The 27963-nt window shown below is 37.6% G+C and overlaps 1 protein-coding gene across 5 annotated transcripts in view; it reads right to left on the bottom strand.

Moving 5' to 3' along the window:
• mgat5 (alpha-1,6-mannosylglycoprotein 6-beta-N-acetylglucosaminyltransferase) overlaps positions 1 to 27963 on the bottom strand; it is an 80021-nt gene that overhangs the window by 31077 nt on the left and 20981 nt on the right. For all 5 annotated transcript variants that reach the window (XM_059032388.1, XM_059032387.1, XM_034012731.3 and 2 more), the window contains exons 3-10: positions 27236 to 27403; positions 15695 to 15771; positions 13021 to 13110; positions 12088 to 12159; positions 10878 to 11039; positions 9822 to 9991; positions 7829 to 7963; positions 3926 to 4059 (exon numbers count right to left, since the gene is read on the bottom strand). In XM_059032388.1, the coding sequence (XP_058888371.1) occupies positions 3926 to 4059; positions 7829 to 7963; positions 9822 to 9991; positions 10878 to 11039; positions 12088 to 12159; positions 13021 to 13110; positions 15695 to 15771; positions 27236 to 27403 (1008 nt within the window). The remainder of the gene's footprint in view (positions 1 to 3925; positions 4060 to 7828; positions 7964 to 9821; positions 9992 to 10877; positions 11040 to 12087; positions 12160 to 13020; positions 13111 to 15694; positions 15772 to 27235; positions 27404 to 27963) is intronic.

Raw genomic sequence — 27963 nt, forward strand, 5'->3', positions numbered from 1 at the left:
TTCCTAAATAAAACCACCAACATGTGTCAAATATGCAGTTAATAATAATCTCTAACATTTTGCTAAACTACAGTATCTGATATAGAGGGTTACACCAGTCAAACAATATATGGCAGCGATATAAGAGTTTTGCCATAATTGGATAAGTAGTGAATAATCAAGTTACCAAAATAAATTCTTACTGTTAAGCAATGTGTTTGAATGGCAGGCAATTTGTTCGGATTTGTAGTTTTGTTGTGGGAGGGAAAACCATTTAGTCGCAAACTGAACTAAATGGCACAACAGCTCTACAGTCAATTTCCTCTTTGCATCTTTGCAGTTAATTTCCTCTTTGCATAATTCCCTCCTTATCAGCATGGCTCCATACCAGAAAGATCCTGTATGGTCAAGTTGGGACTTATTATTGCATGTATCCATGGCCCGTAAGCTTCACTAATGAGATGACAGTCAGCCATTTTATAGATCGGTTGTTGCACACAAAATAGTACAGTGATAAATAAATGTTGGCAACACATTTAGTTTTGAACAGAGCTTTCACCTAATAGAATGCATCAGGCTGTGACACTTGTTTCCACCAGTGTTATTAATCTGGTGGATACAGAAATAATATGCACGTGGATCAGATGTTATTCTGTATGACTTCCTTGTTTTTATAATCAAATAGCTTGCGGTATACTATAAATCAAATAATTAAGCAAATTATTTTGTATTTACTTTGCTGGGATAACTATTCTTTGCTGCATGCATTGGTCGCATTTAAATTCCAGAAATATTTAACTTGGGTTTTGCCAGCATGTCATTTATTTTCCCTGGTTCAATGCACTGTCACACACTGATGCTCTTAACTGGATGCTGCTTACTCTGCAGCAGTGAGATCTTTCTGCATTTGTCATGCAACTCAAGGTCTTGGGCACAATTATCCTGAGGAATTCACATAACTCCTGCAAATACTGTATCACTGTATGAAGTCAATCTCAAATGGTTTCTGAGACAGGGGGCCATGAAAAGTGGCTGCAGTATTACTTAAACCTTTTTAAAAGGATACTTAATAGAATAGGTGACTGACGATATTCCAATTTTTTGACTAAAGTGAAATATTAGGCATGTGACTGCAGCACATTCCTAGGGGATATCATGCTAATTAACTACCTGCATTCATCCCACGGTGGAGTTAATTACTGTAACAAAACAAAATTAACCCATAGAAGTGTTATCAACATTTTCCATCAATTAAACAATGATTTTGGGGGGGGCGGGGGGCAGGGGTTGGGGGGCCTTGTTTGCAACAGAAGCAGATTGGAGTGCAGTCTGATTACTATTACTGTAATTAACACATCTGAAGAATGACAGACATTTCTAAATAATGGCTCATTGATTCATCCATTTCTTAAATTGCACCATTTGTCAAATCAACATCCAAATTGATACACAGATAGATCCGATTTATTTATTTATTTATTTATTTATTTGCTGGGAATACCCATGAGTGACAATCCATAATTGCCATCTGTGGCACGAAGGGGCTATCTAACTAGGGTATTCAAAACATAACTTACTAAAACAAACTAGTGCAGGTAAATCAGTTACAAAGCTGTCAGTAGCTCATTGGTAAGAACCCCTCCAAGCTGCAAGGTCGCAGTTCAAATGCTGCTTTGGGTTATTCAGTCTATCTGATCCCATGGACTGAGCTGTTGAGAGTTCCACACCTTTAGATTAAGATGACAGACACAGGTCCAGTCGCTTTGCAGATTTTAATGAATACTTATTTTTCTAAGCATCAGATTAGGTGGCCTATGTCATACCCACCCACTAGTCCTCCATCATTTCTCGTGAAACAGATCGGGAAGCAAAAAAGGGATGGTCTATTAAACTCACAATTTAGCCATCACCAATGTATCTCATATCATCTCTGGTAATTAACTGCTCCCTGTGGCAGCAGTTACAATCTGAAATAGTTATTTACCAGTAATAGCACACCTGCCCTGGAAGAGACTTCTATTATTCACATATTCATAACACATGTGCTAAAGAGTGTTCTCTAAATCCTGGCTCCACTGCTGGATAAACCTTTCCAGGATTATATTACAGGCCATATGACCTGTAATACAATCCTAATATGTATACATGTTTGTAGGATTATGAAAAGAAAAAGGCTTTAACCCTTTGCGGTCCATTGTCGGACCTTGTCCGACATTGCAATTATTCCTATCTGGTCCATTGTCGGACCCTGTCCGACATCATCAAAAAAACGCAAAAAACGGGTATCTAGTCGTTTTTTCTCCGGAAAAAGCCGAGAAAACCATTCAATGGCTGAGTGGGAGCGACAGGAGCCGAGACAAGCTGATAGAAAAAAAAAAAAAAAATTAAATTAAATTAAAAAGGCTCATCTCATGAATAGTCATACTTGCCCCTGGCATCCCATATGGGCGGTCATAAGGAAACAAGCTGGCTGTTACTGTATCAGAGCACAGAGACTATCACGGACATTTGCAGAGCTTTTTTGAGATGTTATAGTAATAAAATAATGACTTGGATTGCATTATTGAGGAGTTTGGTGATAAAACGAGTGATCAGGAGATGATTGATCGGTATGTACGACTATTATTATTATTATTCTTTATTTCTTAGTATATGTGAAAGCGATAGCGAACGAAAGGGTGGGGCGGGCTGGAGATGCCTAGTGAGTGCTTTGTTGATATGCAGGGCCTTTTAAACCCATTTGCCAGTGCGTCTAAAATTAACTGCACGTGTGAAAATAAATTGGACCTGACGCGCACTTAATAAATGGACTGCAAATTAAAAAAGGCAGATTTTTTAGATGAATTCAGCATCTCAGACTCAAAGGGTATATGAAACAGAAAATAATGCAGTGCATCAAGATACAGAAGTCACATGAGTAGGACTGTAGTAACCCTCTTAGCAACATCAAACAGAAATGCTACAGTTCCAGCTAAACAGTAATCTACTCATCAATGTTGTGTTCCTCATACAAAATAAAAGTAAAACATTAGCCTTTGATAAATCCATAAATATATTTAATTTTTATCAGATGCATTCTACTGGATCTAAACCTGCCCTTTACCTGCACCTTGAGTATAAAATCAATTGAGTAATGGAGAAACAGAAAATCACAGCACGACTGTAGGGGGCTATACTGTATATAAAACAACAATGATCTCATATCTGAAGGTATTTTTATCCTCCCACTATCCTAAAGAGAAATCTACAGTAACAGTACAGCAAGGATCTGAATAAATTCCAGGGTCAAACTGCATAAACAGCTTGATTTTCAATCTTCATTCATCTACTACACGCAGTCTGAAGACTAACATTCATTATCATGAGATTGCTGCCAAGCAGGGGAAATGGCGGTGTAGGACCTGTTTCCTGGTGTTTTTTGGTTCAAGTATTTGCACTTTATTAGAGCACCCTCCTAGAAAATAGTTCCTACCCCGGAAATAGAAGATTCACACATACAGATAACACTGCGGTACAGATACCTCAACCTCTCAGATCTCTGACGCACAGAAGGGAAAGTATGTTACAATGTCATTTTGCCATAATCAATACATCAGATATTGTTTGGATGTGCAGGACTTGCAAGAATCATATTTAATCATTCAGATAGTACCTACTGTAAAATATCACCCTTATTATTGGAGTAGTTTCTGAATTCTACTGCCACTTAATCCACATAAATACTGTAATTATTCAACATGCAAAATCAATTAACCATGTTATAAGGACTTTTAAAAAATTCCCAGACTGTCACACTGGTTATCAATACAGGTTACTGTGCCTTTTCCTTTTTTTTTTTTACAGTAACTGTGTAAAAGCTGAAGGCTTTTGTTTTTAGAGATGGACTGGCTGGTGATGCAGTCTGCTCTGCAAGCTAAAGAAGTACAAACAGAATAGATTCACTCACGAAACATGGTGTTGAACTGCTGGGGATTCAGATTCCACTTCCCCCATGGGGTCTTATGTCCCTTCGACTGTGCATATTGAGCGTGGTTGAACTCTGGTTCCGTGCCAAATGAATCCAACACACGAAGCATACACCTAAAAAGAGGAAGACGTGATCAAATGTGAACTCCTACATGTAAGGACTCATTTCAAAGGCTCTTTTGTTTTATGGATGAGTTCAGTTGGGGTTGAAGATACAGTACACTGGTCATACTGGTTCACAGTAAAATACAGGAAGAATGATTAAGGCTTTTTAAACACATTAAAAGCATGCGGCTCCTGTCCTCACGGCAGATTCTCAAATACCATGCAGGGTTTTCAATTAGTTTTGAAGTATGTGGCACTTGCAAGGTAGTCTGGGTTTCCAATGTCATCGAGGCACATTGTGGGGAGGGGGTGTCCACCCTCCCACTGGGAACATTTTGAAAAAAGGGATACAAATGGTGCACTCTGGCACACTGATGAATGGTTCAAATATGTGCTGGACTAGTAGTGGTCTGCTTGTAGTGTCTGACAAAATACTCCATTAGCGCAACAAGGGAGCTTTTATTTCAGCACTGCTCACAGCAAGGCAAGATCAAAAAAGAAAAACTAGGATCATCAAGGCCCCTGCAATACAAGACTGGCTTGAAAAATAACTGGTATTTGCTAAGAAAATCGATGAAATACTGGGATGCAAAATATTCTCTTTCACTCAACTTAAATATACCCCTACTGCTTTAAATCACACATGTTATGTTATACAGAGTAGCGTGCAAAACTGTGGGACCACCTTTGGAAGCTATAAAACAAACTGGAATGTAAGCAACGTGCATTCTAGTTGAGTGCACAGATAGCTGAACTATGGAAGAAAGCAGAAACATCTATACATAAATCAACAATAGTTTAAATATTGTCTTTCAGAGATTATCCTTTCTATTTAATTTATTATCTTTTGATACTGAAGCTATTCATAAATAAGTTAGTATATCCTCAATTTAGTTGCATATTATTACTTGTTTCACACTCTAATGGGTAACTTGACAATATTATTATTTAATTAGCTGCTGCCTTTATCCAAGACTACCCATCTACTTATTAATTATTGATTAGTATTTATTTATTTTGCTTCAGAATCAAATAACTCAAGATATTTAAATACATAGGACGACAATATTTGTAATGTTGGATTTCGGCCTCTAAAACACACAGGGAATTATACAGAATATATACTGTACTAGCATATTCAAACAAGTAATTCAAACAAGATTTATAGTCAGAGTTCATAATTATTATAAGATATGCCGTATATGCAGAACCTTTATAAAAAAAATAAGAATAGGGCATACAGTATACAGCAAGCAAGACAGTATCTTATTGAATACAGTAAACAGTTGCATTGCAGGGACACTTTTTAGTCTTCTTTCTAGAAACTCTGGATGGCTCAAAGGCAGTCTAGAAACTAGAAAGTCAGAGTAAACAGCTCATTCTAAAAGCTCATCATAATAATAATAATAATAATAATAATACTGCACAACAACAATTAACATTAATAATAATAATAAATACGTTATTTCTTTTTACAGTTCACAATAAACTGAAAACCACAATGTTCCAATGTGGTAGGTCTCCCTAATTTCTCTGGAAAGAGTTTAGCATTCAGAGCATCCAGATGACTTGTATTTGAAGGTACTGATGTTAAATTAGGCCGGCTTGAAATGTGAATGTCAGACAATACACATATTAAACATTACAAACAGGTACAACTCTCAATATTCTTTGCCTTAGGGAAGAATTCATTTAAAGTGGATGATTTATTGGAGACAGAAACCAAACAGTATTATGACGGCTCTCATTATTTTTAAAATGACTAATACAGTTGACAGCTCTAATACGCTGAGCAATTTATTCACTGTCCCACATAAACCATTTAGATGTATAGCACCTTTACCATACTGATACCACTAGAAGTATCTCAAATAGTTTGATCCCCAACATACTGGAATCTATACACATGAAAGTAATGGTTCAAGAGGTCATCTTAGAGAAAATGGATCAAATTATACAGTATTGTTAAACCCTGGCCTTCTGTACACTTTACTGTGAAGCATGTTCAGGTGTAAGTCTACAAGCCTTCAATTTTGGGTAAAAATTATTTAATGGTTGAATAACTAAGTGACCTTTGTTCAAGTATCAGACATTCAAAAATAAGTTTTAATTGGTTTTATGGGGGTAAACTGAACTGTCAGCTAATACTTTTAATGGTCTATTTGGGAAGTGGTGGTGAGGGAGGAGGGGTTTCATAATAGTAGATCAGCAAACTAAAGAGTTAAAACGGTAAATCCTTTTAAAATAAAAGCATAAATAGGGAGACACGGTTTGAAGTAGATTTGCGCTTTCTCTCTGTAATCTAAGTTTAACATAGCCAGAAATGTAAATAGTTTTCTTTTAGTACAAGATATTACATTAGAATATGCTAAACTAACACAGTTTAATAAAAGGCTGCTGACATCTCAGCAGTAGTTAAAAAAACAATGTACCATAACCATAAATTTATTACAACCCAATAAATTTCAGGAAAATGAAATATTCCACAGAAAGCCAGCTGTTATAACGAGCTATGACAGCCAAGGATTGCAATTACAGTTTTCATTGCATCTACAATATCCGCTATCAGACAGAGGGTATGTTGTATAGATTTTCATTAAGAATAATCCTGCATTTAAATGATCAATGTCCAGATTGTTAGATCAACAGAAACAGCCCCCTCTTTAGTGGTTCATGAACTCATCTGTTTAATCTGACATAAATACTATAACACTACACGACTTATCAACCAAAGGATATTCTGCCTTGTAATGTAATTCTACTAAATTGCACACATTTGCAGTTGTTTATACAATATGTACAGGAGGGGTCCAACCAGTTTATTGGGAGTTACGCCCAAGATTTGCTGGTGCATTCCAATATGGAATAAAACACTTGCCACAGCCTGCACGGTCCCCAGATCTCAATCTGATTGTATTGCTATAGGAGGAGCTGGACAGTGGAATCCATCAGAGCCCATAAGTGCCAACATCCCTGACACAATTGTACACTGCATGATGAATGGAATGGTATTCTTACAGATATCCACAGGAACGCTGCGGAATCTATGCATCTATACCGCTGTACAGTAGCTGTAATTCAGACCACCCAAGAACCAGAAGTGTTACTAATAAAAAGTGTCAACCCCGCACACTGCACGTTTAACTTCAACTTTATATAACAAAAAAAATAAGAGAGATTAAAGGCAGAACATGAACTAGAATTGAAATGGCTAGATGGCTGGGAAGGTGGGGTTGAACATAAATGCAAACTGGAACTTACCCAAAACGAAAGCAGAATTTAAAATGCAAATGTATGTTAATCCTCTTCAGGCTGATTACCACTTTACTGCACTCACTACCAAATACAGTACTGTGTATGTCTGTCTAAAACAGGGGGGCAGACAAGGATTTGGAATCAACCCATTTTAAAATCAAGCGGAGTTTAGATGGCAAGAACAAGAAGCAATGGGGTTATTATACAAGTTATACCATTAACGCTGATGCTTGCAGTCTCAACTTGTCATTGTAACTACACCAGTTAGTTTTAACCAATTATTTATAATATATTTCACTGACACCAGCTAAATACAGGATATTCTATGCCGATTGGCTGATGACCACCAAACTTCACAGAATGCGATGTACAGATTTCATTGGAAAGGAAGCACCGCCCATTTAAGGATTAAGTCACAAGGAAAAGAACAAAACAACTTGGCTGCATTCTAGCAGAAACAAAACAGAAAAAATAACTATGTAATAGGTTACTGTGATAGCGGGAGAAGGTGAGCAACACTTACTGGTAATGTACCCAGGAAGGACCAAGCGTCTTCTTGAACTGAGTGAGCCCAACAATATCGATGTAAATCAGCTCCACCACTTTATCACCCTTGGTTGGGCAGCCAGACTTGTTGCCAACTACCTTTTTCATTATCCTGCGGAAGGGGAAACATGAAGTGAAGATGAAAAACACAGCCAGGCACGCTGAATTATTTATGAACCAAAGGACACATTTATATAAACTATAGAATAAGCGTGTTCGGGGTGGGGGTGGGGGAATACACTGGGAAAAGAACATTAGCGCTTAAGCATTCCTTAATGGGAGAGCACGAGACGCGTGTAAGTAATGCTTTATGGTAAACAGTGCTGCATGTTCCTTGCTTTTTCACTGTGCCTTGTGATTAAATGGGAGGATTCCATTCTGTTCTGTTCCTCTGCAGCAGAACCTGTTGATCCATTCCTGCGATGCCTATAGATCCATTTCTAAACACTTTTTAACCAGAACCAACTACCTGATAATGGTTTTAGTACTTTTTCTTCTTTGTAGTAGTATCAGATAGACTGAAGCACAGTATAAAAGGTCCTCATCTATTTCTTTCGTTTATAGCTGAAGACTTTACAAATAGAGTGCTATCTATTAATTACTAAACCAAAAGGTAAGTGTCCTTGAAACTTGTATGCATGATGATCAGTTGAATTGGACTCTTCTAAGGAATTTCCCAGAGGAGGCCAAACCTTCCAGTTTAACTGGGGCACTGTACAAATATTATACTGTATATACTGCCTTGATCGTGACATATGTTAGTTACACTGTCCCAATTTGAACCATTCCTGAGGGATACTGCTTTTCAGATGCAATATTCTCTAGGGTGTTTTTTTTCAGTCGGTACCATCAGGTAACCACCATCTGTGCTACTGACATGGTAGTGCATATTAATTTGGGTCAGGCTTCGAACCATGTGAATGAAGATTTGGGATCTTGTTCTCTCAGTTAGGGTGTCATGACTGGCCTTCTTTGATGACCACATGGATAATCTTACACCAGGTAAAGATACAGGCCTCCATGTGTGGAGAAGTTTGATAAATATCATTGTTCCCCTTGTACTTTTATTTTGCTTTCGTCTTAACAGCTAGAGCAGTTTGAACAGATCGCTTAATTAAGAATGGCATCTGTGCACTCCAGCTCTGTCAGCATTTTGCATACTTCACATGCCAAATAAAACTCTTATTCTCTACTAATTTTCAAATAAAGAAATAAAGAAAGAAAGAAAGAAAGAAAGAAAGAAAGAAATCCATACATATAAACATAAAATGCATTTAAATACCACAGGCCAAACTAGCCTTGGGAAGCCTACCTTGAGAGGCAAGGACAATAAGTGTATTACATTGCACCATGAAAAAGGGTACAACTATAGAAATGCATTTCTGTTATACTGCAAATAATTTCTACACACAGTGTAACATATATCAAATGATCTGACAAAAGTTTATTTCATTAACTGTGGCTTAACCCTTTGATTTTTACTCATAGCAATAAAAACAGGAATTCTAGGCCCACTGAAAAATAATGGGCTAATGTTGCTTTGCCAAGTCTGTGTAATTTATTTAGACACCAATCTTTCACACCAGTGCCAAGCTGCCACTTTGATTGAAGTCTTTCTTGGGCACTTCAGGATCGAAGAGATTTCAACAGAAACACAGCCGTCAAGGTTTGCCATCTGACAGGCTTTCAACACCTGCCCTGGCACCACTCATCAGCTTCTTGCTATTTAATAGCTGCTCTGTTCTTTCCCCAAGAGGGCTGTAAGTAATCTGGGCATTATAAAGGCAAGCTAAAATGAACAGCATTCATTCCCAATGAATAAACCCTATTCGAAAATAAAATGCCAGAGCTTTTATAATTTTTTTCATCTTTCATTAAATTCCTCACCCTATTTAAGCATGTAAAATTCTAAAATGTTTCTTTTACTTACTGTACTAGACAACTAGATAAACTGAAATAAATATGCTTACTCCTTCAGCTCAGCCAGTGATGCTGAAATCCGGACGTCATGGCCCAGTAGGTAGAGGGTTGTAATTAAGTCACTCCACTGTACCAGTTCACCGAGGGGGCCACCACTGAATGCATTCTCTGCAATCTTGAAACCCGATTCCTTTGTCAAGAGACCCAGGTGAACGAGTATCTGGAAGACAGGAAAACAAACTCATACTAACACTGCACACTACTTTAATCCACTGTATGGGGAAACATTAAGTACAATTGCTCATTACTCCTACAGTCAGCTAATCTTTACAATACAAAACCTGAAGCTGTGAATTTGACTTTATTTAATAGCATTACCCCAGTATTTAATAGTGTGCCAAAACTATTGTTTCTATTTCAAAGTCTACATCCACAACTACAAAAACAATCAATGGTAGTATATGTATGAATACAATTATTTGACAAATGTTTAAAACTAGAAATCTTACTCAATGTCTTCACATCTAGTCAAAATGTTTGTCAAAGAACTTTCTAATATATTTCATGAACATGCAGTAAAAACTATTCAAGAGACTGTACCTTTCATGGAATACATTTGTGTGGATAGTGAAATTATTATTATTTTTTTTTTTTGTAGCAGTGGTTATGTTGCAAAATTTCATAGAAAATGTTAAGATGAGTAGTAAAACAAATTTTTTAGTGGTAACATGCATCGCTCCCACAGAGAAAGTGTTGCAAGCTGTGGTCACTGGGGAGTTTTGCAAAACAGTCTGGGGTTTACAAATAGTGCTTTGAATATGTTTGATTCAGACCTTCATAATTTCTGCCTTATGCAATCTATACGCCTCTTGAAAATATATAGCGATCTGACAGATACGACAGCTTCTGAATCTGATACTGTGGCTTAGAACACCAGGTAGCTGTCATCATCATCACCATCATCATCATCAGCAGCAGTCTCCTAGAGACAAAGATCTACAATACCTGATGCAGCCAAAGCAAGCACACAGCCAGTGGGTCTGGGGTTATCTCACACATGAGCAGACAGTAACAATTCAATAAATTAAATAATTGAGGAGCGCCACCTTTTTCCGCTTGTGCTTCACAAGGTTCTGCTTCTCAGCCAGGGATCGGATGGCTCCCATCCAGGCATCTGCCATTCTCTTTATCCGCAGAATCATCCAGCGGAACTCCTCACGCCTGGACATCATTCTGTACAGCTCCTCCAAACCCGTCCGGATTTCAGACTGCAGGGAGGACAAGGAGCAGGCGGTGAGAGAGAATCCAAGTGGCCATTCCATCGAAGAATGGGTTTGATTTTTAGACTTAGAAGAGAAACCCGCTCACCGCTGGCTGAACTGTGTACTATTAACCTAGGGCTCTGCAGTGAATACCAGGTACCTACTACAAGGTACTAGGCCTGAAATGATAGTGTTTCATATGGTAATCGTCATGAGTGATATTACAGTCCTTCCATCGGCAAAATGAATAAAGACCCATTAACACCTGAATATTTGAAAAACTATTTCTAAAATATCATTGTGACAGAAAACCATTGTTAATTTTCAAACAGCTGCAGACATGCAGACATCTGTACCGTGAAAGTCTTTACAGCTGAAAAGATCCACATACAATTATTGTATGAAAAGGCAACGGAAAAATATATAACGTATGTATTTTTCTGTAAAGGCGTAACATCTCCTAGACTTTATTTAATCATATTTTACTACAATTAAAAGTACATTACAATGAATTTTATTGTATAACAGAGTCAAGAAGATACCGTCGAGGCAACACATTTAACTGCTGCATGGTATAAATGTCTGCAATTGTTTAACTAACAATAATTATCTGGAGGTACAGTTATAGACAGTATCTGTTTATAAAAGGTTATTATAATCTTTTGACAATTATTAACCATGAAGAGTTTATTACAACTTTCTAATGAAACATTCCTAGTAAATCAGCCTATTACTGTTAACTACATAATATTGTTTTTAACATGTTATAACATTTATAGATGGATAATGTACAGTTTATAACAAACCCTTAAACTAGAAACTGCCAATAGATATAATTTAATACACTTGCAAACTGCCAATAGATATCATTTTAATACACATGCATATTGCAAACAAGCCAACTCTTTAGATGAATGATGGGTCCTTCTGAGCTGCAGTATACATCATTCCATCAGTACATAATCAAATCAGCTATAGATGAAGCTACTCTGCGACTGGCTGCAGAGGAGTTTTTGTGCAGTGCAGACTGTACTGGAGGTGTTCTGCAGCTTACCTTTACCATTATGTCAGAGTCTTCATTGGGATTTTTTGCCCTCCATGGAAGACGAGGACACCAGTTTTCAACCTGGTTGTAAATTAAGCAAAAAAATTAAAATACGTACAAGAGCTAGTAAATATTTTATTCAAGGGCAGAGGAATTATAACTAAAATGCAATGCTGTTATTGTGTCCAAGTTTAATACTAAACCAGTATTGTTTTAATGCTAGTTAGTGTAAATAATAAAAATGCATTGCAAGAATCTGTATGTCAATTAGGAGACATGCAAAAACAGCACATTTAGTACTTGCAAACAAGAAATGCAAACTAGAAACACACATGAATACAAATACCCTGTAACTAAATGATTCACTATGCCTGCATCAGGCATTGGAGGGATACTTGATAATAATGGAAAAATGTCAAGCTTGAAAGTGTCCTTGCTTTCATCTGACTGAAGGCCTTGCACAGTGCAGAGCTGTGGAGCCGACAGGTTTTATTTTAAATTCAGCAGAAGATAGTATCAGCAGAATTGATTCTTTGGGCATCAAACCTTCACTCAAAAATATTCCGAAACAAAATTACAAGTTTTCAAATGGTATACATGATATTTTTACAATAGAATATGTACTGTAAAGAAATTGTGCTACCAAAGGAATTAGAAAGAAAAGTGATTTGAGATCCTAAAATGTCAGTGAGACAATAATAATAATTCACTGGAGATAGGAGGGACGCTGTGTTGCATTTATCTTTGCAAACACAATATAATAGTTATTTTTTTCTGTAACTCTGCAAGTATAATTAAGAGTGTTCTCAACAGAACACTGAAGTTCCCCAGGCGTCTATTATACACTGTAGTTTAATGTTTTTTTAAATAAAAAAGTGATTTAAAAAATGCATTGCATACTACAGCTTATTTTGCCGCTACAAAACAAGCAATGTAACTTACCTCACTGAGATAAATAAAGAAAGAACAGGTGGACCCGTCCACACCATAGCTGCCATAACATGAGTCTGACTGCCACATGTCCTTCATCCACTGCAGGGAGCGAGAGACAGGCATGCAGTTAGACTTCATTAAACGACAGCCATGAGAGTATTAATATGAATGACTAGTGACAGAAATAAACACACCAATCATTTATCAGGTTCATCATGGACATGACTCCTCTACCTGTTTATCAGGCTGCCATCTGCCCACATTTTATATCTGCAATCAAGCTTGTTTTCTGACTTAGTTTCTTGGGACTAAACATGCTGGAGGTAAAAAGAGGGTCACTGTAATAGACCACACAAGACCTTATTCATGGGCGAACGTTAATACAATACAGAGTGCATGTAATCTAAAGAAATATGTTTTTATATTGAATTCATTATTGCTTTTTATTGCATTTATGGAACAGATAAATAGCTCCCTCAACCAAGATAAAATGCCAGTGTATGCAGGCCTAGCCATTCAAATGTCCTAATAGAAGATTAATTAATTAGTCAATAGGTTTTACTGTACAGTTGACAGCATCAGAGGGCTAGCTGCCTCAACCCTAACTGCTTATCAATGATTCTGACATCTGCTGTAAGCAGCCCATTGTGATTTCTGACAGTCAGTGAATCAATACATGTTTATTTCATATGTTCTCAGTCTCGTGATGGACAGTCCATTTACACAAAAGTGTATGCTAGGACTGGTACTTCAAACTATACACAAGGTAGTTATACTGCATCAGCAAGGTCTCTCCCAGGCAGAAATTTCAAGGCAGACAGGGGTTTCCAGATGTGCTGTCCAAGCTCTTTTGAAGAAGCACAAAGAAACGGGCAACGTTGAGGACCGTAGACGCAGTGGTCGGCCAAGGAAACTTACTGCAGCAGATGAAAGACACATCATGCTTACTTCCCCTCGCAATCGGAAGATGTCCAGCAGTGCCATCAGCTCACAATTGGCAGAAAACAGTGGGACCCTGGTACACCCATCTACTGTCCAGAGAAGTCTGGTCAGAAGTGGTCTTCATGGAAGACTTGCGGCCAAAAAGCCATACCTCCGACGTGGAAACAAGGCCAAGCGACTCAACTATGCACGAAAACACAGGAACTGGGGTGCAGAAAAATGGCAGCAGGTGCTCTGGACTGATGAGTCAAAATTTGAAATATTTGGCTGTAGCAGAAGGCAGTTTGTTCGCCGAAGGGCTGGAGAGCGGTACACGAATGAGTATCTGCAAGCAACAGTGAAGCATGGTGGAGGTTCCTTGCAAGTTTGGGGCTGCATTTCTGCAAAATGGAGTTGGGGATTTGGTCAGAATTAATGGTCTCCTCAATGCTGAGAAGTACAGGCAGATACTTATCCATCATGCAATACCAACAGGGAGGCATCTGATTGGCCCCAAATTTATTCTGCAGCATGACAACGACCCCAAACATACAGCGAAAGTCATTAAGAACTATCTTCAGCGTAAAGAAGAACAAGGAGTCCTGGAAGTGATGGTATGGCCCCCACAGAGCCCTGATCTCAACATCATCGAGTCTGTCTGGGATTACATGAAGAGAGAGAAGCAACTGAGGCTGCCTAAATCCACAGAAGAACTGTGGTTAGTTCTCCAAGATGTTTGGGCCAACCTACCTGCCGAGTTCCTTCAAAAACTGTGTGCAAGTGTACCTAGAAGAATTGATGCTGTTTTGAAGGCAAAGGGTGGTCACACAAAATATTGATTTGATGTAGATTTGTCTGTTCACTCACTTTGCATTTTGTTAATTGATAAATATAAACTATTAACATGTCTATTTTTGAAAGCATTCTTACTTTACAGCATTTTTTCACACCTGCCTAAAACTTTTGCACAGTACTGTATATATATATATATATTATATACACACACACATATATCAAAATGGAATTGAATGGAGGTATGACTGCAGTGTACAAAAAGGAAAAAAAAAAAGTTTTTTTTGTATGTACACAAGGAAAAAAAGAAAATAACAGCCATTTCAATAGAGTGGGGCGGATATGTGCTCTTTAAATTTTACAATAAATGTAATTGAAAAACATTCTTCCTTCACTTCAGTGTTGCTCTGTGCAAGAATTGCACTGCAATAGGATGGCACTTATTTCTGGTAAGAGCTTGAATTTACGATTACAATGTCAGGCTTCAATTACGTCCTGTTCTAGGAGTGAGTTTATCTTTAAGTACTGCCCAAAGAGATTTTAGAGCACACAATAGTACAGTGTGGCAGACTTCCGTGTCAGAAAGGTCACCTTAAATTACTAGGGTGCTGTACCATGGCCAAACTGAATATTTTTTTTTTTCTGCTTTACAATAATGAGCACTTGCACGAGCGAAAAAAAAAAAACAGACAGCTGACGGCATTCGTTTTGGAGGACGCGAGTCTTCGTCTCTCCCGAGTCAGTTCAGGGGTTGCAGCGATAAGCCAGGTTAATAATAATTGGACATTCCAAGAATTGGGAGAAAAATTTGAATTTTTTTTTTTTCCCCACCACATTATCTAGCTGGATGGAATTAAGCATCCACTAATTTAAAAAACGGAGCAGTAGACTGGAGGAGACATGATCGATAGAAACAGAATCTGCTCTCAACAGAGATAAGACTTGCAGGAGATGCGGTTTTCTGGCTTACCTTCACTTTGCCCTCGCAGTGAGGAAAGCCATCCATGGGAGGCAGTTCACATTGTTCCTGGGCCCCATTAATGAGATCTGCAGAGAAAAAAAACATTGCGGTTAGCTTACACAATAAGCATATGGAATTAGCATTAGTGCTACAATATTAATGAACTCCAATCCGGCAACTTCAAAATGCCAACATGCTGACGGATTTTTTGCTAGCTATGCTTTCATCTGTGGTTCACACAGTAAAAGGACTGTTTAACTGAAGTTAGGTTCCTGGAGTTAAAATAAGGATTGTTTCGTTTTATTTAAATCCCATTTGATTCCAGTTAAATGACTGCACATTCTCAAAGACCTGTTGCGAAATGCAAACCTTCTTCATTGTATTAAATAATACTGTAAACAGTCAAGACCTGACTAGGCAGTGGGGTGCACTAGACTTTCACAACTGGAGACACATATAGAAGTCCACTAATGAAATAGCCCATTTGTTTTACTGCTTACATTAAAAGCAGTATGTGACGCATTTTTGGTGGCGACATGGTATGTAGATTGATTAGGTCTATACATGTATGAAAGAGATATTACACATCAAGTATTGAGATGCAAAATAAAATTATCAACCGGAGCTGTCGCTGTCAAAAGTTCAGTTGGAGGAAAGGGTCGGCTACCTCTAATGTACTGTTTTGAAAAATGACGATATAATTGTATTCAGGAAAGGGCTGGAGGTTAGTACCTGACCTCTGTACTAGCCTAGGTATAAAAGTATTGTGTTTTCTGGCCAAAATTCCTTTTTAAAAAAAAAAAAAAATCTAGGATCAGTGTAAATAGTTATTTGTTGAAAGAACAAGTTTATTTGTGTTCACAAATTAAGTGTTTGTGGTTTTTTGGTTGAGCAACTTCCCTGTTTAACATCAGCCACTCGGCACACCCTCACAAATACTCTGTGGCTTGCAGGTTTATACTTATACAAGGCAGTTTTATCAACAGCATCCCCTGCAGCAGGGCTGAGATACATACTGTAGATGTTAAATGAGTCAGGAAGTACAGGGGAAGCAGTCTTACCGGCCAAACCCAATGAGATGACTTTGCTATTAAAGATGCATTACTTCAACCAGGCATTCAATTATATTAGGAGTAAAAGGTTCAATTGGAACAGTATTTTAAAGGCAGACTATGATACACAAGTAAAATAAGGAAGAGACAGTTTCCCCAGCTTTCATCATAGTGTTGTATAACAGTTTGCAGCCCACATCGGCTATGTATGCCTGAAAAAGATCAATGTCAAATGGCTCAAAATAAATCCCTCAGTCTCTACCAGAGAAAAAAAGCTGCACAGACTAATGCAGGAAATGAACCACTATGGAATTATAAAAACATACTGTAAAACATTTAGCTACACATGCCATTTCAATAGTTGATGCATACTATGATGTTTTGCCACATATGTTTGATTGCTGGTTCATCTTATTCTATACCAAGAAGCAGGTGGAGGCAACAGAATTTAAAGGTTCCAGAACCACATGAAAAACCTACATACTGTAAGTCCAAGATGTATAGTAGGTATGTTTAGAAAGCAAGCGTGCATTTTCCTAACGCCCCTCTGAAGACTACAATGTGGCCCTGCACCTAGCCGTCTGTTTCTCTGAAATGAAACCTCATTATTCTGTAGGCTACTCTGTGGATTACTGTGTAACTAGTTTCATAACCACATATCATTTCAAATGATCAGAAAACAAACTAAGGCCTGGTGTCTTGTGGTGTTTGCATGTTTTCTGTTGTTTGACAGTGGTGGCCAAGCAAACAAGATCTGCACACAATACATAATAGGCAAAACCATATCCTGGAACAGTCTGACTCAAGCATAGCAATGAAGGCATTTAAATAAAAAATAAATTGAAAATGCTCAGAGACGGTTTCAATGAATGATAAGTATGCTATGAAGCGGACAAAGTGTAATTAAAAAAACAAAAACACAACTAATTTACTAACCTTCATTGCAACTTTTATTTCTAAAAGCAATAGCAAACATGGTTAATTTTCCTTTTTTAAACTACAAATACTCAACTGGCATGTTCTTAAAATACATGCACCGTGTTGTTACTAACCAGTTCTTTCAAATCAGCTATTTCGTTTTCTTCTAGGAATAAACGAGCAAAATCAATTTACAAATATAAAATTACAGACATGAAAATTCTGGGGAAACAAGATGCAATATTTAAAAAGGTCCAACATTTCTCTAGTCTTATAAATCAGGCTTCTGATTTTCAGTTTTAACCGATAAACCCCCCACCCCCATAAAAAAAAAAAAAATGAAATCGTTGCATATCCAATAAACACCGGAAAAACACTGGAAATGGTGACTCAGTTTGTTGACTTGACCCCTTTCCCCGTGAAAAGAATAAATAAAATACAGTAACCTACACTTTTTTTTTTAAACTTTATCACTCCAGTTGGGCAATGTCCCTCCTTCCTGACTTGTATAGATTGATTTGTTCTGAATACTATAAACCCACCAAACTACTGAGTGGCAGCACATTCCTACAGTTCTATTGGAGGACTGTAACATGCTTGCGAGATTTAAAACGAGATGTCCTTGCTTGCGAGATTTAAAGCTATATTACAATACCACGATAGGGAGTATGTACACACTCGTGGAATTTAAAACAGAATTGCAAATTGTGGCGAAATGTAAAAAAATGCACACACACAAAAACTCCAGAATAATATGCCTGTGACGAAAGAAGGTATGGAGTATGCAAGTACTGTCAATTTAATACATATTGTGACAGAAAACAATGGCCAAGAATTTTGGAAAGTAACTGAAAATAATAATTTCGTACAGATAAAAAGTGAAAGCCCCCCAAAAAAACAATTTACATAAAGCTAAAAATAGGCACCAAAAAATGAAATAAATAAAAACCGAAAACAGAAGCCTACTGAAGCTTGAGATTGTAACTTACGTTCTGCAGTGGCAATGTGCTGTTCTGTTTCTAGACTATTTTTGGCCATGTAAAGAACCTGAAAGAGTACTAAATGTAAGTATTTATACATAATTTGGTTTCACCTTTTCAAAATATTTGTTTTTTTTCAGGTTGACATGACTTCAGTGAGACATCCAAATAGATCTGCCAGCATGTACTTCTTTTACTGTATCCTTCACTCTCTGAACTCTTCTCCTGATTCAAAATCGATGTTGGAACACTAAACCCATACCACATCTTTTAATTAGTTTAGGAGAAAGGTCGAGTAGCTTTTGCATGTGTAATCAATCCACTGCAACGTTAAACCTTTTTTTCTTTCCAATCAGCAATTTTTTCAGCTCGTCTGATAGAAAATGCTTTCGATTCCAGGAGCGACGTGAGATGGTGCTTAATTATATTACAGGCAAACCGGAAAAGGTCAGAGGAGAATGCGTTTGTCAATGTCAATAAATAAATAAAAGGACAAATAACACTCACTCTGTCCCTACATTGTTGTAGTGTCAGAAAAGACAAAAGATCAGATCAGTTAGTTTTAGATTTAGATGTATAGCTTGACTTGACATTACTGGAGCACTTGTATCTCAACCTTCAGCAGAATGCAGTGTATCACAGCTTGCACACTCTAATAAAATAATTCATACTTCATTCTCCACTGTAATCTATCCTGACACAGCTTGTACTTAAAAGGTTCAGTAAGGTGATCCTTCACCAACAGGGAGGGTGCGGTCAATTCCCAATTCCCATTCCCTTTTAATAAATTCCAATTCCAAGTCTGTTAGTTTAATCCAGATCTAATGAAAAAAATAAATTTAAAAATCTGTAAATATGAATCAGTGACCTTTTAATTAAATACTGGGACATTTGTATTAAGGTTTCAATACTTTTCAGTAATTATACATTATACAGTTGGTGATTTAGCCTGAATTGAAGCCCAGTCACACAATACATGATCTAATTTGAGTTTCCTACAGTATACAGTATACAGTGGCAAGTTACAAATCACATGGGCTTTCGATTTATCCAAGCTCAAGGCAAATCAATCTACATGTACATGTGAAATCAGTTGACAGTCCAGTGTGATGCCTGAAACTACGTGACTAAATTATAGCTAGATAGATAGAGAGAGAGAACAGCAAAGATGGAAGCTGTGCAGGCAGTGAGGTAGAACACAATGTTTCCAGAATGGAAGCTGTGCAGGTAGTGAGGTAGAACATGGTGTTTCCAGAACGGAAGCTGTGCAGGCAGCGAGGTAGAATACAATGCATCCAGAACGACTATCAGAATGTAATATAAAGAGTGTGTGTGCGTAGATATGGTTTAAACGCTGACACCTGCATAGCATTTAAATGTTCACAGAAATGTACCAAAAGCACATCCCTAAAGGAAACATATTGAAGGTATAACACAGCTCAAAAACAATGGCAAATGTATTTTCTGCGAGATCTGGGCAAAATTTCAAACATACTTTTAGAAAACATCTGGTTACTGAGTCACTTTCAATTAATTTCAGAATGAATGGGTATTATTTTAGGTAATTTATTCATTAGACGGTCAACAGGAACAGTCATGGAAGAGGAAGTCACAGTCTTTATACATGTAGAAAACAGGACAGCGGCTTTGAATGTAGCAGAAGTATTAAGAGCTTTGCTGGTCACATAAGATGGAAAGGAACACTGCAGATCTGAAATGCAGCTGTGTGGAAAGCCTGGGGGCCTGGTTTATTCTAGAAGCCTTTAACTGCAAGGTCAGATTCGCAGCTTTCAATTGATATGTTTTAGCACTGACTATGTATGTGCTTCCAATAAAAAAAGATCTTTTTTTAGAAACCAGACATGCTTTATTTTTCTGACATAATATCCTCGATCAAGTCATTCGTAAGCCAGAGTTTAGGGTCAGAACTGCAATGTCGCCCTGGAAAGTTGTAATTACATTAAAAAAATGCAATAAAATGTGCCTGTTTCAGGACCTCTGCCACATCACATTATGCAGTAATGTCCTCATGATGAAGGGGGATAAACACAAAACATCTGGATAATATCCTTAAAAGGGCACGTAAGGACCTTTTTATTTTATTGTGTTACAGGTTCCCATGTGTTGCTACAACTGTTTACGTAAGGTGTGTGTATTGTTTTATTTATTTATTTTTTTACATTTTGACCACTTTAACTTTTAAATTGCATTCCCTGCCTCAAGATGGCTTTCCATGTACCCGCATGGACCTCTCAGAACTACATTTCCCATCATCCTCCAGGCTCACTGGTAAAACCATCTTCTGTTTGTTTCTGTTGTAACATGGGCTGCAACTTAAAACAAGCAAGTCACGCAGAGTTACTGTGCAGTAAACCTAACGTGGTACTGTATATATGCGTTTCTGAGCAAAACTCTTCAATCTTTGCAGTAGCTTAAAATAATACTTCACACAGTCCCATTCAATTTGAACTCAAAATCTCAGTGTTTTTCCTTAATTTATTCAGGTCCCAAGCCTCTCCTCTGCTACACAATGTATCCGCCATGTCAAGAGCTTCATTATTTCTTCATAGATTTTCTGTCACTCAAAGTCACACAGCCTTGTGGCTCTGCAAGCTCTACAGTCTCAAATGACCGGCAACTTTCAGCTTTAGTTTCCCCATTTAAGATAATTGTGCCTGGGGAATGAAAAAGGCTGCATTAAATGTGCAAGTGAAAGCTAAAATTACCAGTTCATTTGACTTTAAGATTACATTTTATAAGGCAGCCATTTTAGGGAACTGATTTGTCACCAGAAAACACCTCTGGTCGCTTGTCTGTCAGGAAACAATGCACTACATTTTGAACAAACATGGTCAAGTTTAAAGGCTTCTGGATTGTCACATTTGACTTCAGATTTCAAATGTAAAAACAGTTTGCACCGTTTTCCTGGTCAATAAAACCTCAATGAATGTGCCCAGCTAACACCTAAAGCTGTTAAATGTCAGAGATATATTTTATTTTAATGGATAACAACTTATCTTGTCATAACTGTAGTGATTAAATTCACTGTAATCTTTGAAGTATTCCCAGTATTCTGAAGGTTCTTACCCTGTCCACATCTCTGAAACACATCCCTTTGGGAAAAATAAAGTGATTAACAGGTTAAGGCTTTCATTTTGTATTTCCATGAACACCTACAGTAAGGACCTGTGAGAGACCTACAACAGCTTTTCTATTCAGTGCATTAGACTTCAGGACTGCAGCTCTTCAAGAACTGCCACACTGACAGAACAGAGTACTGTACAGTACTGTTGATGCATTCATAAGCATTTCATGTGTTTTCTTTTTCAAAATGACTCTGCACTCCTAATGTAATAAGAAAAACATTGGAAATGTAATTTGTTTTCGAGTAAAAGGTATGTCAATAGAATATTTTGTTTTCTTCTTCTTAAAACTACATATACCATGCCCTGCTTGTAAACGCAGGTACGATCACTGTCCCGGGATGTACCCTTCGGGGTCCACACCAGCCTCCACCAACAACTCAGCAGAATAATGAATATAACATCCCAGGAGAATACTAGGTTACAGAATGTATTAATAACAAAAATAAAAAAATAAAAACATTAATGTCTTTAAAATCGAGCATACTGTCAGAGAAACAAATTATACTGTCAAGTAGAGAAAAAGAAAATGAAAATGAATCTTGCAAATATATGTGACTTACTTATATGAAACCACTGTGGGGCTTATCAGTACTGAATATTGCATGCATTACAATACGGCTGTGCTCTGTTCAATAAATGATCAGTAGAACGAAGACAAGCCAGAACAGGCATTATGATTGCTTTAAAACAGATTTCAGATTAGATTGCAGCTGCCCAAGCTTTATTTACGCTAACTTCTGACAGTTCACTGAAGAGGATCCTGAACTTATTACCATTAATCTGAAGCACATGTATCCCTGCTTGCTGGCAGTACAAAAATAAAACCTGAATCCAAATGAACCATTTCAGCCAGGAGAAGAGTTTTAATTAAATGTATCTACCATTAGACAATAATAAACAGGGCACTTAGAATATTGTGTTCCTGTACAAATATTACATTTTAATATTATCAAATATGTTTCCACAAGTGACGAAAACATTCAACAAGCAATTTGTCGATTATACTGTACATCATTCTACATTGTAGTGTTATTCTCTGGATACAGTATGTCAGAATAAGTCAAATAACAGAAAAAAATACAGAAATAACATGGCGATGTTTGCATACAAGTTGAAGTGAAATAACAGCAGTACAAAGCCAGCAGTAACTGAAATGTGAACAAAACTTGTAATTGTGCCATTGGAATCAGTCCATCTCCCTCGTCGCCCGCCCCCCCCTCCCCCCCCCCCCCCTCGCATCTAAAAATAAAATCTCTCAATCACATCTCTAGATAAATTAAACATCGTGACCTTCCTTGAGGAGAAAGTAAACCCTTTCGAATGTGCTGCTGCTGCTATATATAAAAAAAAAACCCACAGGGTTTTACTCAGGATGCATTAAAATTCAACTCCAGTTTTTAAATGCTTCTTGCTGACCATTTCTAAAGCAAATCAATCAGAGGGCCACCTTCCATCTCCCACCCATGCTGCTCTAGGTTGTCTATTGCAATTACAAATAATGTGAAGAACAAACTGTGCAGTGCATCATTGTAAGCAGTGTCTAGCAGAATTCACTACAGGCATCTCATATGTAAAAGTGAAAACAGCTGAGGGGTGTCCATTATGAAAACATTGTACCTTGCTCCATAAAATGAAGCATATAACAGAGCAAAATCCAAACTCATTTTCCTTTATACTTGGCAGAAAATGGGCCACCACTCAGTGGGTCCCCAGTGAAACAGAATTCTTGCTTAATGATTCTGCATCACTGCTGTCATCCAGCCCAACACCAGGTCAACATTATGTTTAGCCTGACACAGACTGGGTTTTCAGCAGATCAATAAACCTCAATCTGCATCAGGTGGCTCCAGATAAAAGGTGAGACAGATCTTAAAAGACGTGGAACTATTTCAAGGGGATTAATTCCACTGGAATGACCCTTGGTTCTAATCCAGCACTCACATTACAGGCTTATCTGTCCATCTGAGAGCCATGAAGCCCTGTCCGCTACTCAGAGTACAATGCAGTAGTGTCTGTGTGTGTGTGTGTGTGTGTGTGTGTGTGTCTGCACTCGCTATCTCCAGGAAGCAAAAAAGGAGACTGTTACTAATATAGTAGCTGACAATACCAATTGTACACATCTACTGCTCAGTGCCAGCCAGTAAAATTAAAGGTCAAGATTTAAGCATCAAAAAAGGCAAAAACTCCTAATACTGCCTTAATGAAATAATTCATTAGTTATAACTTAAGAGGAACTGTGGTTGAGAATTCAAGGAGCAGCTCACATTTTATGATCTCTGGCATCGCAAGTCACCTCTAAAGCTCTATTCTGTATCATGGCAATAGAGGCTGTTGCTGGCTTAAACATGCATGCAGTAGCCATCTAACTGCAAATTGCAAATCCTGGCTTGTTATACTGAAATATAACTAACTGTACAGTTGTTACATCACACACCCTCATATCTATTAACCTACAGCATTTATTGGGGGAAAAAAAACTGATTTTCAATATAAAAAATCCATAGTAAACCTATCTTTGTTGACACAGGTAGTTACAGTAGTGACCTATTTGGTTTCGAAGCTGTGGTTTTGTCCTTGTACGGAAAGAAAACATCCTTTTAGCTGAGCATTTGGTAGATATTGAATGCACCAGTCGTATCTTGCCAAAAGCAAGACAATGAACACGAAAGATTAAGGTTTATTTCAATTTTTGTAAATTAATGCCGATAGGGACAAACAAAAACTAAAACAGGTGTCTGAGGTTTTTTTTTTGTTTTTTTTAATAAAATTGACCTCATGCTACCAGAATATTTAAAGACAAGCTGATTGTGGTATACTAAATAAGGTCCCCTGAAACCAATCAAAGCCACGTAACACACCCCTGATTTAATGAAACAGCTGATACACTGACATCTACAGTAGTAATGAGGAACAGTATACCCACAAGGGCCAAGGGAACTGGACTAAAAATAGAGCAATAAATAAAGGGAGAGTCAGTCTTAAATCTATTAATCTAAGCCCAGAGGTACACTATGATCTACAGTTGAGAAGTAAATGAGTAAAGTAAAACCTGACACACTAACTCGATGACAGCTGGTTAAATCACTTGTCGTTTACAGCACTGTGCCTCTGGAAGCCTGTGTTTTAATACGTTCAGCCCACGACGAACAGCAGTCCAAAATACATCATCACATTATGGGCAGAAAAGAAAGACAAAGGATTGAATAGGCATAGAGACTGAACTGCTTCCTCACCCCATTGAAGGTTGCTCAATCTAGGGCAGGACTAGGACTTCTTACCAGTGCAGCGTATTAAAATTAAAATGGCTGGCTATTCGAGAGGCTTGATGCTTAAAAGCTGGCCAATCCTGACTTGTTAGGTGCAGTGTGGCAGGGTCCACCCGCCCCTGTGCGTATTTTATGTTATATGTATGCATGTATTGGTGCATGGGGCGTGTTATTATTATTATTTAAATGTATGTATTTGGGGCACTGTTGTTTTACGTCGGCAGGGAAGGACTGATTGTATTCCCTGCCAAAGCAGTTGACGTGCAGACTGTGCCTGGCTATGATTGAATGATTTAACAAGCAATCAAGCCAGGCACAGTTGCACAAATGAGGCACGGATCGCAATCACTAGGGGTGGGTGTTCAGAGGTGGAACAAGAGCGGTGAGTTAGAGAATTAAAACAAAATAATAACAATTGCTACCCGTGATGGGTTTACACCAGCTGCTTGTTGATTCATTTTCCCTGTTTGTTTCGGCCATCGTGCTGTTTTTATGTATCCATGTTCTGTTTTGTTAAAACGTTTTTATTACTTATCAATAAATTGGTACATCAGCGCTTCCATACCCCAGTACTACTTGCTGGTCTGACGTCACCCACAAGCCTATCCGTGACCAACTGATATAAAGCACAGCTGACTAATTCCTAATGCTCACCAAGCCTTTGGAGGAAGGGAAGTTTTCAAAGGGCTTGCCACACTCTGATCCTGGTATTTCACTGAAGAGGTGGGTTCTAATCTGCTGTTTCATTGTTCAACAGTGCAAGGGCCACCCTGTTATTTCTGTTCTACTTCAATAATGTGGGGAGTGTATCTGTTGTTGAACTCAAGTAATATGCAAGTTGGCACACAAGTGTTGTCAAATCAAACACAAAATCAGGTTATCAGCTATATCACACGTTAAAACAAAGTGCTAAAGTAAAGAAACTGTCCAAAAACGTATTTGGTAAATATTCTTACAACAGTAATTCATTACTTCGCTAAAAGTAAGTGAAGTAAAACAACAGGACAAGACCCACAAATAAAAATAAATACAAATCTATTACAAGCTATATACCTTGTAGTAGAGGGTGTGCTGTACTATGCATGTTAGTTTTGCTCCACAGCCTAAGAAACTACAGGCTGTATCCATCTAGTATCAGTGACCATTAAACATTACAATATATACCGTAAAAAAAAAGTGGAATGTCCCTGGCACTTTGTGACTAATATACTGTTAACAGGACACAGTATAAAACTCAAATGCCACAAAGGCTCCCTGAACTCAGACGAACAAGCAGTGGGAATCTTCCATCCATAGTATAATGTAGTATTCAATTCCGTGAACATGTCCAAAAATAAGGATTGTTTCATTTTATCAACTGTGCATTGATCTGCAAAAAATCTATAAAAACTAATAAAAAAAAAAAACGTGTTGCACAAATATATTTGTAATTTGTGTAATGTACTGCTACAATATTCCACGTGTTTTTTATAGCCCTGAGCCAACAGGAGGGCCCTATTGAACTGGTTATTTGTTTTGCATCAAAGTAAGAAAGTCAATAGAGTATTGCATATTTCTGGACCTTGGCACCGTTTTCTCTTTACTCTACTCCAGATGATGAAAGGTGCCTCTGTATAGCATAGGAGGGGGAATGACGAAGAGAGAACACAATAGCTTTTCATCCAATAGCAGGATGCCTCACAAAGCCAGTACAACTGCAGGCTGTTTTTATAGTACTCTAAAGGTTGCATTGACCTGCTGGCATAAAGGCTTGCTTTGATTAATGACTTGCCTGCTTCTTCTTGTTCAGCATGTACAGTTTACCATTTTACTGCTCTTTTTAACATTTTTACTCAGTGGGTTATAATTAAACAATATTCCAGAGTATGTTACAGTAAGATGATTTTCTTCTTTGCTTTCAAATATATAACGTATATACATATTTACCAAGTAACATTCTACCAGTATCCCCATTCACTTTATGTGGTGAACACAGTTCGTTTTGTGCAAAAATAATTTTAAAACAAGAGAGAGGATTAAAAAGAAGTTACATAACCGTATCTACAAAGAGAAAGAATAAACACTGTATAACAAGCTTTTAAAAAGCAGGACTAACACCAGTGCAAACCAATGTTTGCTAACAACAACTGTGTACCACATTGCCAGTAAAAACTTTGAAAAAAAGGAAATGTCGTGTTTTGACACGTACCTGCCACGTTGACTTTCTCTGTGTTCCCTGGGATGGGACCGACAGTGATGGTGGTGTTTGTCGAGTTTCCCCCAGTGCCATTGAAAAGCAGGGTGTCCACCTTGGATTCCAACCTCCCCAGTCGCTGCATAATGTTATCTAGGAGTACAGCCAGAGTCTTCTTTAAATCTGTACCAAATAAATACACACACAATGATCACTGGTTTACAGTTATTTATGCTACTAATGCATTACCGTAATTGGTATTACCAATGGCATTTGAACACATGTTTTTAAATGAATAGTAACTACAGATCTTAAAGAATTCCAAAGTGTTTTCTATTTTCAAAGGGTTCTTTGTACAAAGTTCTAACTTGCTCTACACTTTGAAGTTCTCTTTGTTTTATATGACAACTTGTAGATGACTTCCCCTTTCATGAGCACACTCACAATCTCATCTGTAGTTCACACACACTTGGTTCCTAAATTAAACATATTTGTGTAGAAAATGCATTTGGGTAATCAAAACGGACCCAGATTGACTCGCTTCTCAAAGTATTACCTGCAGCTTTATGTAGAAACAGTTGTGTTACTTATCTGGACTTAATGCTGAAGTTTTTTGACAGCCAGAGTAAAGAGGGGACCAAGAGCAGCTGTGCCAATCTTTTAGAAATATTTTGTATATAGAAATCCCCCACAGACTGAGCTATTTTCCCCACTTGCCAGTTTAGTTGTCGTGCAAATTCATG

The sequence above is a fragment of the Acipenser ruthenus genome, chromosome 10 (genome assembly GCF_902713425.1).
Source record: "Acipenser ruthenus chromosome 10, fAciRut3.2 maternal haplotype, whole genome shotgun sequence".
Taxonomy (NCBI): domain Eukaryota; kingdom Metazoa; phylum Chordata; class Actinopteri; order Acipenseriformes; family Acipenseridae; genus Acipenser; species Acipenser ruthenus.